The sequence below is a fragment of the Juglans microcarpa x Juglans regia genome, chromosome 6S, assembly GCF_004785595.1.
Source record: "Juglans microcarpa x Juglans regia isolate MS1-56 chromosome 6S, Jm3101_v1.0, whole genome shotgun sequence".
Classification (NCBI taxonomy): Eukaryota; Viridiplantae; Streptophyta; class Magnoliopsida; order Fagales; family Juglandaceae; genus Juglans; species Juglans microcarpa x Juglans regia.
The window spans coordinates 3,160,682-3,176,871 of NC_054605.1; the positions used below are offsets into that span (position 1 = coordinate 3,160,682).

At 38.9% G+C, this 16,190-nt stretch overlaps 1 protein-coding gene across 7 annotated transcripts; it reads right to left on the reverse strand.

Annotated features, from left to right (window-relative positions):
* Positions 1–1,018: 1,018 nt before the first annotated feature.
* LOC121237310 (pentatricopeptide repeat-containing protein At1g76280) lies at positions 1,019–10,312 on the reverse strand. Of its 7 annotated transcripts, XR_005934902.1 has the most exons (15): positions 10,157–10,312; positions 10,017–10,068; positions 9,573–9,645; positions 8,679–8,872; positions 8,132–8,239; positions 7,347–7,529; positions 5,939–6,454; positions 5,552–5,647; positions 5,228–5,401; positions 4,503–4,730; positions 3,967–4,110; positions 3,673–3,861; positions 2,948–3,010; positions 2,586–2,705; positions 1,849–1,887 (listed from the first exon to the last, which is right to left on the reverse strand). XR_005934902.1 is itself a non-coding variant. In XM_041133997.1 (14 exons), the coding sequence occupies exons 1-14, from the start codon at positions 10,168–10,170 to the stop codon at positions 1,486–1,488; spliced, it is 2,460 nt and encodes an 819-aa protein (XP_040989931.1). In that variant the 5' UTR covers positions 10,171–10,312; the 3' UTR covers positions 1,019–1,485. The 7 variants fall into 7 exon arrangements, 4 of the variants coding, with proteins under 4 accessions (XP_040989931.1, XP_040989930.1, XP_040989932.1 ...); XM_041133997.1 differs by lacking the exon at positions 2,948–3,010 and having other exon boundaries at positions 1,019–1,887; positions 7,347–7,496; XM_041133996.1 differs by lacking the exon at positions 2,948–3,010 and having other exon boundaries at positions 1,019–1,887.
* Between the last annotated feature and the right edge of the window lie 5,878 nt (positions 10,313–16,190).

A 16,190-nucleotide genomic window follows, 5' to 3' on the forward strand; every position in this document is an offset into this window, starting at 1 on the left:
AAACTATCCTTTTTGTTTACATGAATCTGGAACAATTGAGCATGCCTTATGGAAATGTATTTCGGCTAGAGATGTTTGGGGGCAATGCTAAAAAAAGATTCAAAATAGCATGATACTGAATCAGTCTTTTAAGGACACCCTAGAATCCATGATTGAGAAGCTTGCCAAGGAGGAACTGGAAGAGATGGCAGTGGTATTATGGAAGATCTAGAAAAGGAGGAATGCCTTTCTTTTCAAGGTAGAATTCACACATCCAAGTAGTCATCTAGTGACGCGATCAAGACAGCTCTTGCAAGATCTCAAATCTTTGGAACACAAGAATACAAAGAAGCAATATCTACAGAACAACAATGCTGTTGGGAGGCTCCTCCAAAGGATGTTTTAAAATCAACTGGTATGCTGCTGTTGATAAAAGTCACTGCAAAGTAGGTGTTGGGGCCATAGTCATGATTGGGAAGGGAAAGTTTTGACGACAATGAGGATGAAAAGAGTTTGTTCCGAGACCCTTTCTTAGCAGAATCTTATGATGCACGACAAGCCACTATCTTTGGCACTGATTTATTTGGGGCTAAGTATTATCATCCTAGAGAGAGTTGCTCTCAAGTTGTCAAGGCCATACAAGGATCGGAAGACCAATGGAACAGCATAGACTTGCTATTATCATATATAAGACAAATGGTAAAAAATTTTGATCATTGGTCTGTTAAGCATACAACGAGGGATATGAATGTGGTTGCTCATATTCTAGGGAAAAATGCTTTGGGGATTATAGATAGAGTCTGCTATACAGAAGCCCCACACTCTACACATCACTAAAAAATATGTGACTTTATTTTATTTCATATTTCATGGTAAAATAATAAAATTACATGTTTTTAAATGATGTGCAAGAGTGTGGGCTTATGTTTAAAATTTTTTTTACAGATACTCTTATTGATTTGGAAGATATTCCTCATTGTATTCAATAGAGCTTGATTTGTTATAAAAAGAAAAAAAAAAAAGATTCCACAGATAAACATTACAATAAATATTGATCATCTTGCAAATCATTCGTCAAAACAAATTGCCCCCTCACTCAAAAAAGGAGGCGTTCACTGTAAATATTACAGCACAACCCAGCCGATGGGCAATTATAATTCATCACACGTTGCCAGCTAGCTCATCTTATTTTCAACGAACTTGTATCCTCTGTCAACTTTATTTTCAGAGGCAGAGGACTCTCTTCTGGAGTCCTAGGAAAGTTGGCCCCATTTTTTTCCAGCACAGAAATGTTGCAGAGAGTCCTCTGCCTCTGAGAATCAACCGATTCCAGAGTATGGCTTCATAATTCGGGGATTTGTTACTTTCCGAGCTTGCCAATGATCAACTAAGCAGCTCTATCCTCTGTCAACTATCAAGACAAAATGGCGAAGCCCTCAATCATATGACTAAATTATGAAAGACTCGCTAGGTGAGAATTGATCCAAAAACATCCCATTCCTGACATCAATTTCCTATTCTGGTATCATAATTTCTTGCGAGCCTTATAGCCCATGGGCTTTGATCAGGTGACCAACAAGTTGAGAACCCAAGTATGGCACACCATCTTAAATTCAAAAGTGCAACAGCAACGTTCTCCTCAGAGTTCTTGAATAATTGCAGTATCCGCGACTCTGCTTCTGAGTCTTCGGCAAGGATAAAATCATCCTCAAACTGTGTCTTTTCATGATGAGTGCCATCTTCTTCACTCAACATTCGCATACTCAAAACCTGCAATGCTTCTACAGCTGTGCTGTGAAAACCCTGGTCCACATATGCAGAAAACACGTAATGGCAGGTAGATGAATCAGGCTGGATTTTCTCTTGGTGCATCCTCTCAACAATAAACTCAATTACATCAATCCTTCCCTGACATATGGAAGAAAAATGATAACAATGTTTCAGACAAGTAGTAGAAAATGGAACATACCTGACATGCCCAAGAAACAACAATCAAACTACATTTCTCATGACTACTTGTATAGGTCTAACTTAAGGTTGCAATTTGTGTTTTTAACAGCCAGGTTGAGGACTTGTGGCTTTAATTATCATAGATGAAATAAAATGGTGATTTTTCAATTAAAAAATGTGTGAAAGGAAGCAAATCTTGGCTCCCTATTTTTAAGCAAACACCTCTTCTGGAAGTGCTAGGCCCAAATGTTTTGACATCCATCAGGTGTGCGTGAAGGCACAAATATGTTTCATGTTATATGAAAGGCACAAATCTAACATTGCATGCATGGTCGTCATAATTGGAATACATCCAGAGGAAAAATAAGAAGCAAACTAAGGCAGGAAGTTAGTGAGGTCTTCCTACCCTTCCAAACACGCATCAAGTATTCATACTAATATTAAACTTGAAGTAACTACAATAGAAGATAGTATAGGAAGAAATCATATAGATGTTTATAAATGTACAAATGCATGGAAAGTAGAAAAATATGTGACAAATTTTACTTTGGGCATTTTAGATTTTAGCAAATGAAGAATTGCAAAAGACATACTTCAAATTCAACACCTAAAAGGGAGAGAGATGGGAAGGGATAACAGGACATGAGATTCAGTACCCTTTCACATGCTTTTCGAAGAATGGTATTAAATAAAAGCACATCAAGATCATGCCCTTCTGAGAACGCTTGATCCAAAAGATTCAATGCTTCATCAAAATTCTCATCTTCCAAAAGAATCTGGAACAAATTAAACTCAGCATTAAGTATATTGAAAATTCCAAATCCAATATATATTTGTTGTCATCAATGCCAAATCTGATAATCATTAAAACGTATTCCAGCGTGAAAAACCAGTACGCATCTTTTAAACAATGAGTAGCAAACTGGAGTCGCATGCTAATTAACATACTATTGGTTTCCCCACATTCCTGGATAACTATTGCGTGTTTTGCCTTACCATTCAGTACGAATAAAATTACCTTGAATCACAGCTATTGCAGGGTCAGTCATCTGTGTATCAGCCTCTCCAGTGATATATCACTCTGTTAACTGTGTAGTGTCTTGTAATTTTGAGGCATGACAGATAACCTAATGGAGAGCTTCCAATATATAACTAGAAGAGCTATGATTGATCTATAACTTGGGATTGGGACATCAAGAAACATCTCTCATAAGCTGGAGTAACTAATATGAGGATGTTAACTGCTAAGAAATTAATTACACATCAATAAAATTGTTATTTACTGATAATTATTTTTTAACGGTACTGATATAAAAAATTATGAGACAAGAGAGAGTATAACCTAAATTACAGGACTATAGGGTAGCACCTGCTGAAGAGACGAGGAAAACTTCGGAGGTGACCGACATAAAAACTAACTGAACTGATGGTGTTACAAGGGTGGAGGGAAATTGAAAAGAGACCGTGGGTTGAAACCATAAGCATAAATGTGGTTGCATATGAGATCAGAATTGTTGATCAACAAGGGCAATAAGAAGACAGTTGGACAGGTACTGAGTGGTCCATTGTTCTCACATTGGACTAATTTTAAATTATATATGCATGTAACTATATTTAAAGATATTTTATTCAGCCATGGCCCTTACGGGTCCCCTAGGTTCCGTCTCTGTATATGAAGACAGCACCTTTTTAGATGCATACTTCTAACAACATACAGCAGGATCAGGGATTACATAGAAATACCTTTATGAGAGCAGTGTAAGTCAATGTCTGAGGATAAAACCCATCACGCACCATCATGGAAACCAGTGAACAAGCAGATTTGAAACATCTTAAAATGCTACAACAATCGATCATTATATTATAAGTCGCAGCATCTGGGGCGAAGCCACATGACTTCATATTTTTGAATATTTCTACTGCCATGTCACTCTGCATGCCAACCAGAAATATGGAATGGGCAAACACGTTATAAATAACCCCCATGCCTCAGAGAAGTAACAACTAGAACAATCACATAGTGCAGGTACTACTTACTTCCTTGGCCTCAACAAATGAATGCAACACCGTATTATATATAGCTGTTCCGAGAAAAGTGTTATTACGGCAGAAAAGGTTCTCTGCCACTTGTAAATATTGGATCAGCTCTCGTATCATTCCCTCTGCTCCAAGAGCTATCAACTGGAGAGAAGAAAAAATGAATGAGTACCATAAATGAGGTCCAGAACAAAAAAAAAAGAGAAAAAAAAGCCTACCACATTTACACCATTTACATCCTATACACCATTTACATTCCTAGCTCCACGGTAGAAATACAAATCAAAGAGTACATCCTATACACCATTTACATTCCTAGCTCCATGGAATAACAAGGAAGAAACATGCCACATGTCCCTATGAACATCAGTGCACAAAAGTACACTTGGTTATCTCATAAACAGATGGTAAAAATGTATGACAATATAGCAATTGAATTATACCCTGACGTGATAATCCAATCTTTATCTTAAGCAGTCAACTCTATTTAGGTCAGTTTCAATTAAAAGGATCAAAATAATGAGACTAGGAGTTACCAGGTTCTTCATTGACAAATGACTGTGCTGAAAACCATTTTTCGCCATATCCATTTCAATAGCATTGATTCTTTTACCAGCATCTACCTGTGACAGCATATTTCCCTCTTCATACGGGGCATTCACGTTCCCAAATAATGAAAACAACAGTTCATATGTCCTGATATCTGGCAGAATCTTCAAATGTTTCATTTTAGCCAATATCTGCACTGCACGTTCAGGTTGGTCCTGTGGATACAATGCAACATAATTTTGGTTAGATGGAGAGACCAATAAACTCTAACAGAATTAGCAATCTAGTGCTAGTGAACTTCAGCTTAATATTAACACAATAACCTTTGATGGAGATGAATTTGTGGAGAATCGCTAGCAAAATCCTACTTGATGCTTCTATATTGTAGCCCCAGCTAACATAAGCAAATTATTTGACATGCCTATTAAATGTAGATCCTAATATCAGAGCCAATTAAGCAATAACTTCTCCAAGAACAAGAATAGAAGACACATGATTTGCATAAAAGGTTGCTACAACATTTTCTAACCAGAAACATAGTTAAAGCAAATTGGCCTTTCAACATTTAACTTGTCTTTACACTGTGACCCAAGGTGAACATACACTGGAGGGATATTCCATCTCATAGCCTTGAGAAGTAATAAAAAAGGAGACAACAAAACAGTACAAGGTACATAGTTGAGCATAGACTCCAACAATTATTTCAACTCACCAATCTGTCACATGCTGCAAGACAAGCATTATATGGATAAGGATATGGTGATTCGGTAATTTGATCCAGCAGGGACTCAGCTAAATTCAGTTCTAGCGCTTTGCTGCAATCCATTGAAAGAGTAGCAAGAGTAGAATCATATGGCTTCAAATTCCTCTGTTGCATTACTTTTAACTGCAAAAGTATTAAAAGGAGAAAATACGTCTTACATAGAAAATATCTCATATAAAGAGAAGGCCAAACAGGGTGCAATGAATATCCAGCAAGTTGGCAGAAAGCGATTTCTGAAGATAGCTTATGTATTCATTAATCAATATAACTTACCACTTCCATGCCATAGTTGTAACCTTTCTCAGAAACAACTGCTCTAACAAAACCATCATATGTGTGGCTCGACGGTTGCAACCCAAGATTTTTCATCTAGACAGAAATGGGCCATTACTTAATTACACACTTAAATGCTGATCAGATGATGAATCAAATGCAAATGAAACTAAAAAGGAAAAAACAATAAGTAAACAATAATGCAGAGTAAAAACAGAAAACAAAATTATTGTTGTGAGAGAGGATACAGTTTTTGTTGAAGCTATGCAGAGACATAATGGGGCATAAAAGTTGTAGAAATAAAAAAAATATATATTCTTTTTCATAAGAAGAAAAGGTTTCAAACAGAATTAAGCAATGACAAACTTAAATAAATGGTTATCATACCTGTAAAATCAACTGCTCTGCCAACCCACAATTGCGAGCATGTGCACATGCATGTATCACATCATTGAAAGACCATCTCAAAATCTTCGTAACTGGCATGGTTTCAGATTTACGAAGCATACTTATTCCATTATCAGCTTCACTATTCTCCATGCTAGGATTGCATTGCTCTATGTTACTGGGAAAACTATTGAATTTCTTACAGTAAACGGAAGGAATAGACTGTTCATTCCCCTGCAAGTCAAACTTCATTGAGCCTAGAGCCTCATTTGAAGGTATAGGAATGTCCAATCTTGAAGAATACAGCTTTCCTTCAGCAGTTCTATTAACAAAAATGCTACCCCTGAGGGCTAAAGCCACCATATTTTGCAAAGTCTTATATGCAGATTTTAAGTCTCCCAACCTTGTATAAGACCAAATGAACTTCCGCAAAGGAATGATGCTGAAACTGTAGTGTTTGATATAGTCCTCCCAGATTTCATGAACAGCAGACAGGTTTTGCTGCCAAACTGCAAACTGAACAAAACAAAAACACAAAGAAAAGAATAATCTTCACTTAAGACTTCAAAACAAAAAAACAGCTTTTATCTGCCTTAAATATTTCACAGCCTAGATGATGAAACGAAAATATAACCCATATTGCACTTACTAAATTGCAACCTGCCTCAGGTTGGTAACCTATTACATATAAGTATATTATACATTTTTTTTGGATAAGTTAAAATTTCTTGGGTAAGTGTCCATTATGCAGTTACTGTAACAAGATAAATATGAGGTACTGACTCATATTCCGACCAACAACCAACTATATTACTAGATACTATTTTACTCAATAAATATTCTTTTTCATAAGTATATTTTACTCAATAAATATTCATGAAACTAAACTGCTACTTCATAAGTACATGCCCCAATGAAGTAAATCACAATCACCATATATCAGATTTTATCTCCGCTTCTGCATCTCTTTGCGGTACCAACATGTTCCCCTCATTTCTCCTTAAATATGTAACTATAACAAGAAGTGGAATAAAGTTCAGATGATGCTTCAGTTTTCAATTGCAAAAAACCAGATAAAAAAACTCCCTAATGCGGTTGGTAAGCACTGAAAATTTTTTCTATAAAAAGAATTGTTCACTAACAAGCATATGACTCGGCGGTGATCTTTTTTCATAACTCAAAACGTTTATGTCAATTGTGACAAACCACACATTTGCACCCCTACATCAGTAAAACTACTTCATATGTGTAAATTGTTTAAGATGTCACAAAACCAATAGTAGAAATATTGAAAAGGGAAGAAATAAACCTTAGGAATGTATTAAAGATATAGCTTGTGCCGTTGAGAGAAGAAAAGAAAACCCAATCATAAGAATCATACTGAAACCAAAACTCTTTGTAAGTTCACCTTAAGAAGCTCTGAATATGTTACTTCATTCTTCCCCATCATTCGGTGCTCCATTAGATCCAAACATTGATTGGCATGGATTATACTTCGCATCTTGGCACAGGCTCTGAGGAAACTATTGCACACAGATAGAATTGGATAGATTCCATGCTTTTCTTCAAAAAAATTCATCAAATTCAGTGCCTGACAAAGTACAAGAAACATGAATGCTTAGTTCATTATAATTTCAATTTACAGGCGCTTGTATGATACATATATTCTACCAGTAACTGCCATTGTAATCATAGACAGTACCCATCTCTGATGTATTCATAGCCAGACATGTCTCCTAGGATCCTCTCTCCCCCTTCCCCCTCTCTGTTTTCTTTTCACCATATGCACATGAAATCTTGGCAGGACAGTTCATCAATCAACTTCCAAGAATACATCTAGATAACCCATTTTTACCATTATAGTTCCAAGATACAAAGTTCAAATTGATATTGTTATGTTCATGACATAAAACTAATCAATTAACACAAAAACCAGTATATATCCTCAATAAGGTAGAAAAGTACATAATGCAGATACCATGTTAAGTTTGTATAATAGGCCATTATGGCCTCGTTTGTTTTCACAGACTATCACATCTCATTTAATCATTACATCTTTCACAAACTCTCACACAAAATATTATAAAAAATTCATTTTTTTCAAATCACAAACAAAAATAATATTCTAACAATATTTTATTCAACTTTCAACTTTCATCTCATCTCATCTATTTAAACAAACGAGGCCTATACCTCCTCCAAGTAACCCCCTTTACAAAGAGCTTGTATGATAAGAAAATAGCACAGTTTGTCCACGCCAATCTCCCTTTCCTCCATTAACCTCCAAGTTTCCATGACAAACTGCATGCCAAAAAAAAAAAAAAATGCCATTAATGCTACATGGAAAAGGATTAAATGATAAGTCTGAGACTCGAGTTCAACAATAGTGAGCATTCTCATGCTGAAAAGATAAAGGATACCAACCTCACCTTCCAAGAATGAGGCAAATGCTATGGCAGCATGGTACAGTTATCCAAAACCATTAGATAAGTTCTCTGGGGGTTCTCCACCAAATCAACTTAAGCATATAATTAAATCCATTAAATTTTTTAGGCAGGATTTTTCTTTATTCTTCCCCTTTAGACTTAATAAACCCGTGGTGGGCAGTATTATACTTTATTTTATTTTTATCAACTAGTCAAGTCATTCACACTGATAAGGGATCTAGTGCAGATGCCAGATGCCCTAGCTCCACACACAAACATGGAACAGTACTCAAATTCTCCGTCATTCAGCTTACCAATGGATCAGGTGATCTAGCACAGTAGTTAAGAATATGAACAAAATCATCAGGTCTCAATGAGTGGTTTCCATGGCCAAGATCTAATAGCAGATTAGAAGCCTTGCTCCTCTCACCCAAGTGAAGTGAATCCACAATTTTCATCTGTAAGGATCTTGTAGTTGATTCTGTTCCATTTGCTAAAAATTCTACACCTGCATTTGGAATTCCGCATTCAAGATTTTATTGAAAAATATAACAAAAGTTTGATTCATATTTTTTTTATAAGTAGCATGAATGTACATGATTATGAGCAATCAAACAGTCATTCATTAGCCAACCCCACAGATAGGAAGATGAGGATTTGAGTTGGATACAGATATTAGAACAACATATTACAAGACCTGGCAAGTTTCAAAACTAGAGGACTCAATAAGTTTGGACACGCATGCAAGTCGAACATTGTTTCCAGGGAGCTTGGCGGAAAGAAACGAAGCTCCTAGCTAAAGGTAGCTTGTCTCGCCCAACAGTTGAAAACAACGAATAGATGCATAACACAAGGGAATCTGCCAAACAGTTTGGGCCAAATCCTGAAGAAAAGCTAAAAAAGCTGTTTGCTGAGCCTGAGCAGTATCAGGCAGTTGGTCTGGTAAAGACTGACCAAGACAATGATAATTAGCTGAGCGTCACCCTTACCCTGTATATACATAAATGTCAATTTTGTCTCATGCAAAAACAAATATTTAGGTATGCTAAACGCAGAGTGAACAATGATTACCCTAACTCCAAAGCTGATACAGATGCAAAGTCTTTGCTTGGAAACAAAATCTTTAAAAAGAGTGAAGCCAATGAAATATACATGCAATTGATATTTGGTACAACCCAATATAAAAGTACTCCATAGATAATTGTTACCCTTTGTTGTCATAAGGGCTCGGTAAAATCCCAGGTTCTCAGCAACATTCCTTCGTCCCAGTAACAATAGTGACTTCAAGCAGAAAAAAGAACGATAAATATCATAAATGCCAAAAGTTGTAAGTAAATAATTTTCTTGCGATCAAATTGTGAGGACTAAAACTAAATTATATGAAATAAATTAAGTTATATTTACAATCCTTTATTTGGTTTCTCAGAGAAACCGAGGACAAATGAAGTGCTAAATTGTTAAAAAGACAAAGGTAACGGCACCAAGTTTGTTCGAGGAGCGGCAATAATTTCATCACAACTAAATTGAAAATGTAGTTTCTTTACTTTCGGAGGCTTTCTCAGAAACCAGACACGGAGAATTGCCGATGAAAGAAAAAGAAAATGCCATTCACATTGGACTGAATCTCTTAAATTCATAGTAGAGAGGCATACTTGTTTCGATTTGCACAAGTACTCCGCAACTGACCGCACAGGAGCCCTCACCCTGTGAAAGAAAACAGGACGTGAAGAAGGTGATTGTTGGAGTATGTACGAATCATATGCCGAACTCGTTGTAAAGAAATTACACTCACAGTGGTCTATGCATGTTTCTTCGGGCTTCCCCAGTAAAGCTTGAGCTTGTTGATGCAAAACTCCTAGTGGTTCCGTCTAGGGTTTACCAAGAGCGAGCATTTTCACGGAAAATGGATTTTCTTGGAAAACCTTGAAATCCAGTAATCGGTCTGTCATGAATTTTAATTACGTGGGCCCAACAAAAAACCACAAAATCTAATTTGAAAATAATCATGATAAAAATATAGGGTCCATGAAATATTGATGGAAGCGTACTCTTACTCAAGTGTTTGTGGCGTGTTGAATGATTAAATTTAGGATTATCTCAATGCAATACCAATAACCGATTCGTATGATGGTGAAAATTAAGACTAACTCTAGCTAGCACTCAATTCTCGAGAGATTAGAAGAAAAAATTCTCATTTATTCAAAATAGCATGATAATGAATTATAAGCCAAAAACTGAAATTAATCGTAGGGTTTCATTAGGATTTTGACCATCTTTGCCCTAAGTACTCCTTCTAACAACCTTAATTTCAAACATAAATCAAACTTCTAAATTTAAAGAAACAATCTTATCAAATGCCTAAATTAAAGGAAACAAACTCAAACAAATTAACAATAGATAATTTCCCTAATTTGAAGGAGATATTTGGCCAACCCTCTAGCAACCACCCAATCCCATAAAATCAAGAGGTTTGCCTCCTCCCCTAAAATCAAGAGGTTTGCCTCCTCCCCTAAATTCAAGAGATTTGCCAACCAACCTCTAAAATCAAGGAATTTGTTAACAACTTGATCATCCTCTAGTTGACCTGGTCTTGGGCGCCCATCACCCGAGCCATGCATGCACCCCAATACCACCCTCCTAGTCTCGGTATGCCTAGAGCTCCTAGTGACATTACGAATGACCATTCTTGCATCTCCATCAATCCTCTTCCCTTCAAGATCGACCTTGTCTTCAAAGTCCAGATTAAATCTGAGAATTGATCCTTGAGCATCCGAACACTCTCCCATGTAGCATCCTCGGTTGGAACCCCCTCCATTGAACCATGGCTTCGGTTCTCACTTGACCACCCTTCCTCACAAGCCTATACACCGTGATCCTCTCGAGTTAAATTGCCATTCTTCTGTCTCCATCTGCCATGGGCATCTCACTCATCACCTTGGCTATATCTCCAACCTTTCTCCTTTGCCGGTAGATCTAGCTTGTAAGCAAGCTGTCCGCACCTCTCCAACACTTGATATGGGCCAAAATACTTAGCCCTCAACTTGCTCAATGTTGCCTTGGATAGTGCCTTGTGCTCTCTTGGTAGGTACTTGAGAAAGACCCACTCACCCGGTTCAAAGGACTCCATACTCCTCCCTTGTCAAAGTGCCTCTTCATTTGGTCTTGAGCACATGCCAAATTCTTCTTGAGTTCCTTCAAGACTTCATCCATTTCTCTAGGCTCCATATCCACCAACTCATTTGGTGAACTCCCCCACTTCATAGGCTACAAGCACCGATGGTGGCCTCCCATAAAGTGTCTCAAATGGTGTCATCTTGATAGACTGGTGGTATAATGTGTTGTACCAAAATTCTGCCAAATGCTCCTCCCACTTCTTCGGGTATTGGTGCACAAAGCACCTAAGGTATTGCTCAAGAGTTTGGTTGGTCACCTTCGTTTGGCCATCGGTTTGGGGGTGATAGGTTGAACTTCAGGCCAACTTCGTCCCATGCATCTTGAAGTACTTTCTCCAAAAATTGCTCATGAATACACGGTCTCTATCAGTCATTATGCTTCTCGGCATCCCATGAAACTTTATCACTTGATCCACATAAAGTCTAGCAATGGTCTTGGCTGTGTATGGATGCACTATTGCGATGAAATGTGCATACTTGGTCAAGTGGTCCACCACCACAAGCACCTCATCACAACCATTTGAGAGTGGCAACCTCTCCACAAAATCTATGGTAACATCCTCCTAAGTATGAGTAGGGATCGGTAATGGTTGCATCAACCCCTTGGCTTGCTACTCTCACTCTTCATTCTTTGACAAATGTCACACCTCCTCACATACTCCCTCACCTCTCCTTTCATGCCATCCCAATAAAACAAATTAGCAACCCTTACTCAAGTACGGTACACCCCCGAATGTCTTCCTTCCTTCGTATCATGAAAGTGGCTCAAGGTCTTCCTTCTAAGCCCCCCACACTCGGCACCACTACTCTTCCTGTATATTTTAAAAGCCCATCACTTATCTCATAATTTTCTACTCCCTTAGCATCCACATCTAACTTCTCCATCACCTCTTTACACCTTAGATAATTTTTTACTCTTTCTTTGATCTCATCCCAAACTCCCCATAAAGGACTTGAGAGGGCCTCCAATACCTCACCATCTTCCCTCCTAGATAGGGCATCAGCCACCCGATTCTCCCTACCCGGTCTATACGCCTATTGAAATTCAAAACCAAGTAGTTTAGATACCTACCTTTGTTGATCCAGAGTGGTGATTCTTTGCTCCAAAAGATGCTTCAAAGGTTGTTGATCCATGACTATCAAGAACTTCCTTCCCAACAAATAAGGCCTTCACACCCTCATGACCTCCATGATGGCAAGCATCTCCCGTGCATACACACTCCACCCTTTCTTTTGAACACTAAGGACCTTACTAATGAAGGTTAGTAGCCTCCCTTCTTGTGTCAAAACAACCCCTGCCCCCACATTACTTGCATTCGTGTGTAACTCAAATGCCTTCTCAAAATTAGGCATAGCAAGGACGGGTGTAGTTGTCATGGCTTTCTTCAAAGCTTCAAATGCCTTCTCTCCCTCTTCACTTGACACAAAATTATTCTTCTTGAGCATGTTGGTGAGTGGTCTTACAATGGAAGCAAAATCTTTGACAAACTTCCTATAGTAACCCTGAGCCCTAGAAAGCCTCTCAACTCGGTGATAGTCTTTAGTTTGGGCCAAGCCACCATAGCTTCAACCTTCCTTGCATCCACCTTGACCCCCTCATGTGAGATCAAATGCCTCAAGTACTCAATCTCCCTTTGGCTGAATGCACACTTGGACAACTTAATATAGAAAGAGTTGTCAAGTAGTACCCCCGAAAATAACCTCCAAGTGCCCCAAATGATCCTCCAATGTCTTTGAATACACAAAAATATCATAAAAAAATACCAACACATACCTCCTTAAATACTACTTAAAGATTTGGTTCATGCATGCTTGAAAATTTGAAGAAGCATTGCATAGACCAAACGACATCACCAAATATTTAAAGTGGCCATTGTGAGTTCAGAAAGCCATCTTGTGAATGTCCCCTTCATGCACCCTTATTTGATGATATCCAGCCGAGTTTGGAGAAGAACATAGAACCTCCAAGCTCATCTAACATGTCATCAACGGTCGGAATTGGAAATCTATCCTTGATAGTAGCCTCATTAAAGGCTCGGTAGTTGGTGCAAAATCTCCATGTGCCATCCTTCTTTTTCACTAAGAGAACCGGACTTGAGAATGGACTAGTGCTTGGTCGGATGAGCCCATTAGCCAACATATCATTGACTTGATTTTCAATCTCGGTCTTTTGGTAGTGCGCATACCGGTAGGGGGCCACATTAACTAGCTTAGCTTCCTCATTCAAAGGAATGCGAAGATCAAATTCCCTTCGGGTGGAAGTGTCTTCGGGTCCTCTATTACTCTAGAAAACTTCCCCAACAACTCCCTCAAGTCATTAGGCATCTCGGCCCCTAACTCCCTCTCCAAGCCCCCATCTTCCACTTCATGCCCCTCACTCAAGCCTGTCGGCGGTTGGGAGGCCAATGTGATAGCACAACATTGCCCCTTGCCTCAAAATCTTCTCCATCTCATTTGGCCCACGGCCTTGCATCCCCCTCTTCCACTCATCCTCATGGTCACCCATTTGCCCCCCATCATAAAATCTGTAGTCATTTTTTTATAATCTGACACTATCTTCCCTAGTTCCTCTAACCATTGTACACCGAACACAACATCCAACCCAACAATAGGCAAAGAATACAAATCCACCACAATCTCAAGGCCTTGTGTTTTCAAACATACTTTTTTATATATTTCTCTACACATCAACTTCTCCCCACTAGCTACCTTGACCTCAAATGGAGTGATAGAAGTCATAGGCAACCCCAAGCTCTCAGCCACATTAGAATTGATGAAGTTTAGAGATGAACCATTATCAACAAGAACCATTACCTTTATCTTGCCAATGTGTGCTTGTGTTTTCATCGTTCTAGGCTCGACAACACCCACCAAAGCATGAATAGAAATATGAGGGTCTCCCCCTCGGCCTCTTGTTGATCTTGCTCCTCTTGTCCTTGCTCTTCCTCCCCTACATCTTCCTCTTCCTTCGACTCCATCTCTATGATAAAGATTTGCTTGGCTTTGCATTTGTGACCCATAGTGAACCTTTTATAGCAATTGAAGTAAAGCCCCTTCTCTCTTCATCGTTGCATCTCTTCCTAAGATAGCTTTTTCACACCAGCAGGTAAGGCTTTGGTTCCACTTGATGCACCTCCACTAGGACCTCTCGGTGAGAAGTCCGTGCCAAAAGTCTTGTTTGCACTAAACTTGGAAACCATTGGGGGTGGTTTCCTAACCTCAAACCGGCTACTCTTCTTCAAATCTTGAAGTTGATTTTCCTTGATCTGTGCAACCTCCAAAGCTTGCATCAAGGTCTTTGGTTTCTTAAACTTCACTTCCGCCGCCAGCTCGCTCTTCAAGCTGCCCACAAAGGTCCCAATTAGGGCCTTCTCTGACCACCCATGTGCTCTAGTGGACAAGTATTCAAACTTCTTTTGATAATCTCTTAAAGATCCAGTTTGCTTTATCTTTAAGAGAGTCTCATGGTAGTCCATATACTCGGTTGACCCAAACCTCCTCAAAAGCTCCTTGACAAACTTCCTCCATTTCAACTACCTCCTTTGAGCCCCATAGGTATTCCTCATCCATTGCCAACATTGGTTGGCCTCCCCCTCAAGGAAGTAGGTGGAATAGGACACTTTAGCGTGGCCCTCCATGTGATTGTGCTCAAAATATTTCTCGGCTCTACTAACCCAAGTGCTTGGGTCATCACCATTGAACTTGGGAAAGTCTATTTTTGGTTTAAGAACTTCCCCCCTACGTGCGCCTTTCCTCTCACCTCTGTTCCCTTCTTCCCTTTCACTTTTCCCGGTTGATTCCTCATTAGTGCTCGAGGAATCTTGAGTGGATGAATCCGAGTCGTCCACCCTCTCCCAGTGTTGGCCTTTGCTAGACCCCACGGAGCCCTCAAGACTATGATGTCTCTCGACTCTTCTCCTATGGCGCCTCCCATCTCCATTCGTCCTTTGATCCACCAATTGGTGGAGCACCTCCTCTATCCTTCCAAGCCTTTCATTGGTGGCAGTTTGTTGTGCCTCCAAAGTGGCTTCAAAGTTCTCAATCTGCTCCCTATGAGTTGGTTGTCAATTGGCCATTGCTTCCTCTCTTTGGGTTGGACACTCTCAATGAAAGCACCAGTGATGGAAGCCTCACTCTCACTCAAGTGTTTGTGGTGTGTTGGGTGATTGAATCTAGGGTTATCTCAAGGCAACACCAAGATCTGATTGGTATGGTGGTGAGAATTAAGACTAACACGGGCTAACACTCAATTCTCAAAAGATTGGAAGAGAAAATTCTCATTTATTCAAAATAGTATAATAATGAATTACAAGCCAAAAATCGAAATTAGTAGTAGGGTTTCACTAGGGTTTCGGCCATCCTTGTCCCAATTACTCCCTCTAACAACTTTAATCTCAAACATAAATCAAACTCCTAAGTTTAAGGAAACAATTTTATCAAATGCCTAAAATAAAGGAAACAAACTCAAACAAATTAACAAATAGATAATCTCCCTAATTTGAAGGAGATATTCGGCCAACCCTCTAGCAACCGCCCAATCCCCTAAAATCAAGGGGTTTGCCTCCTCCCCTAAATTCAAGAGATTTGCCAACCAACCCCTAAAATCAAGGAATTGGCTAATAACTTTATCCTCCTCTAGTTGACCTTGTCTTG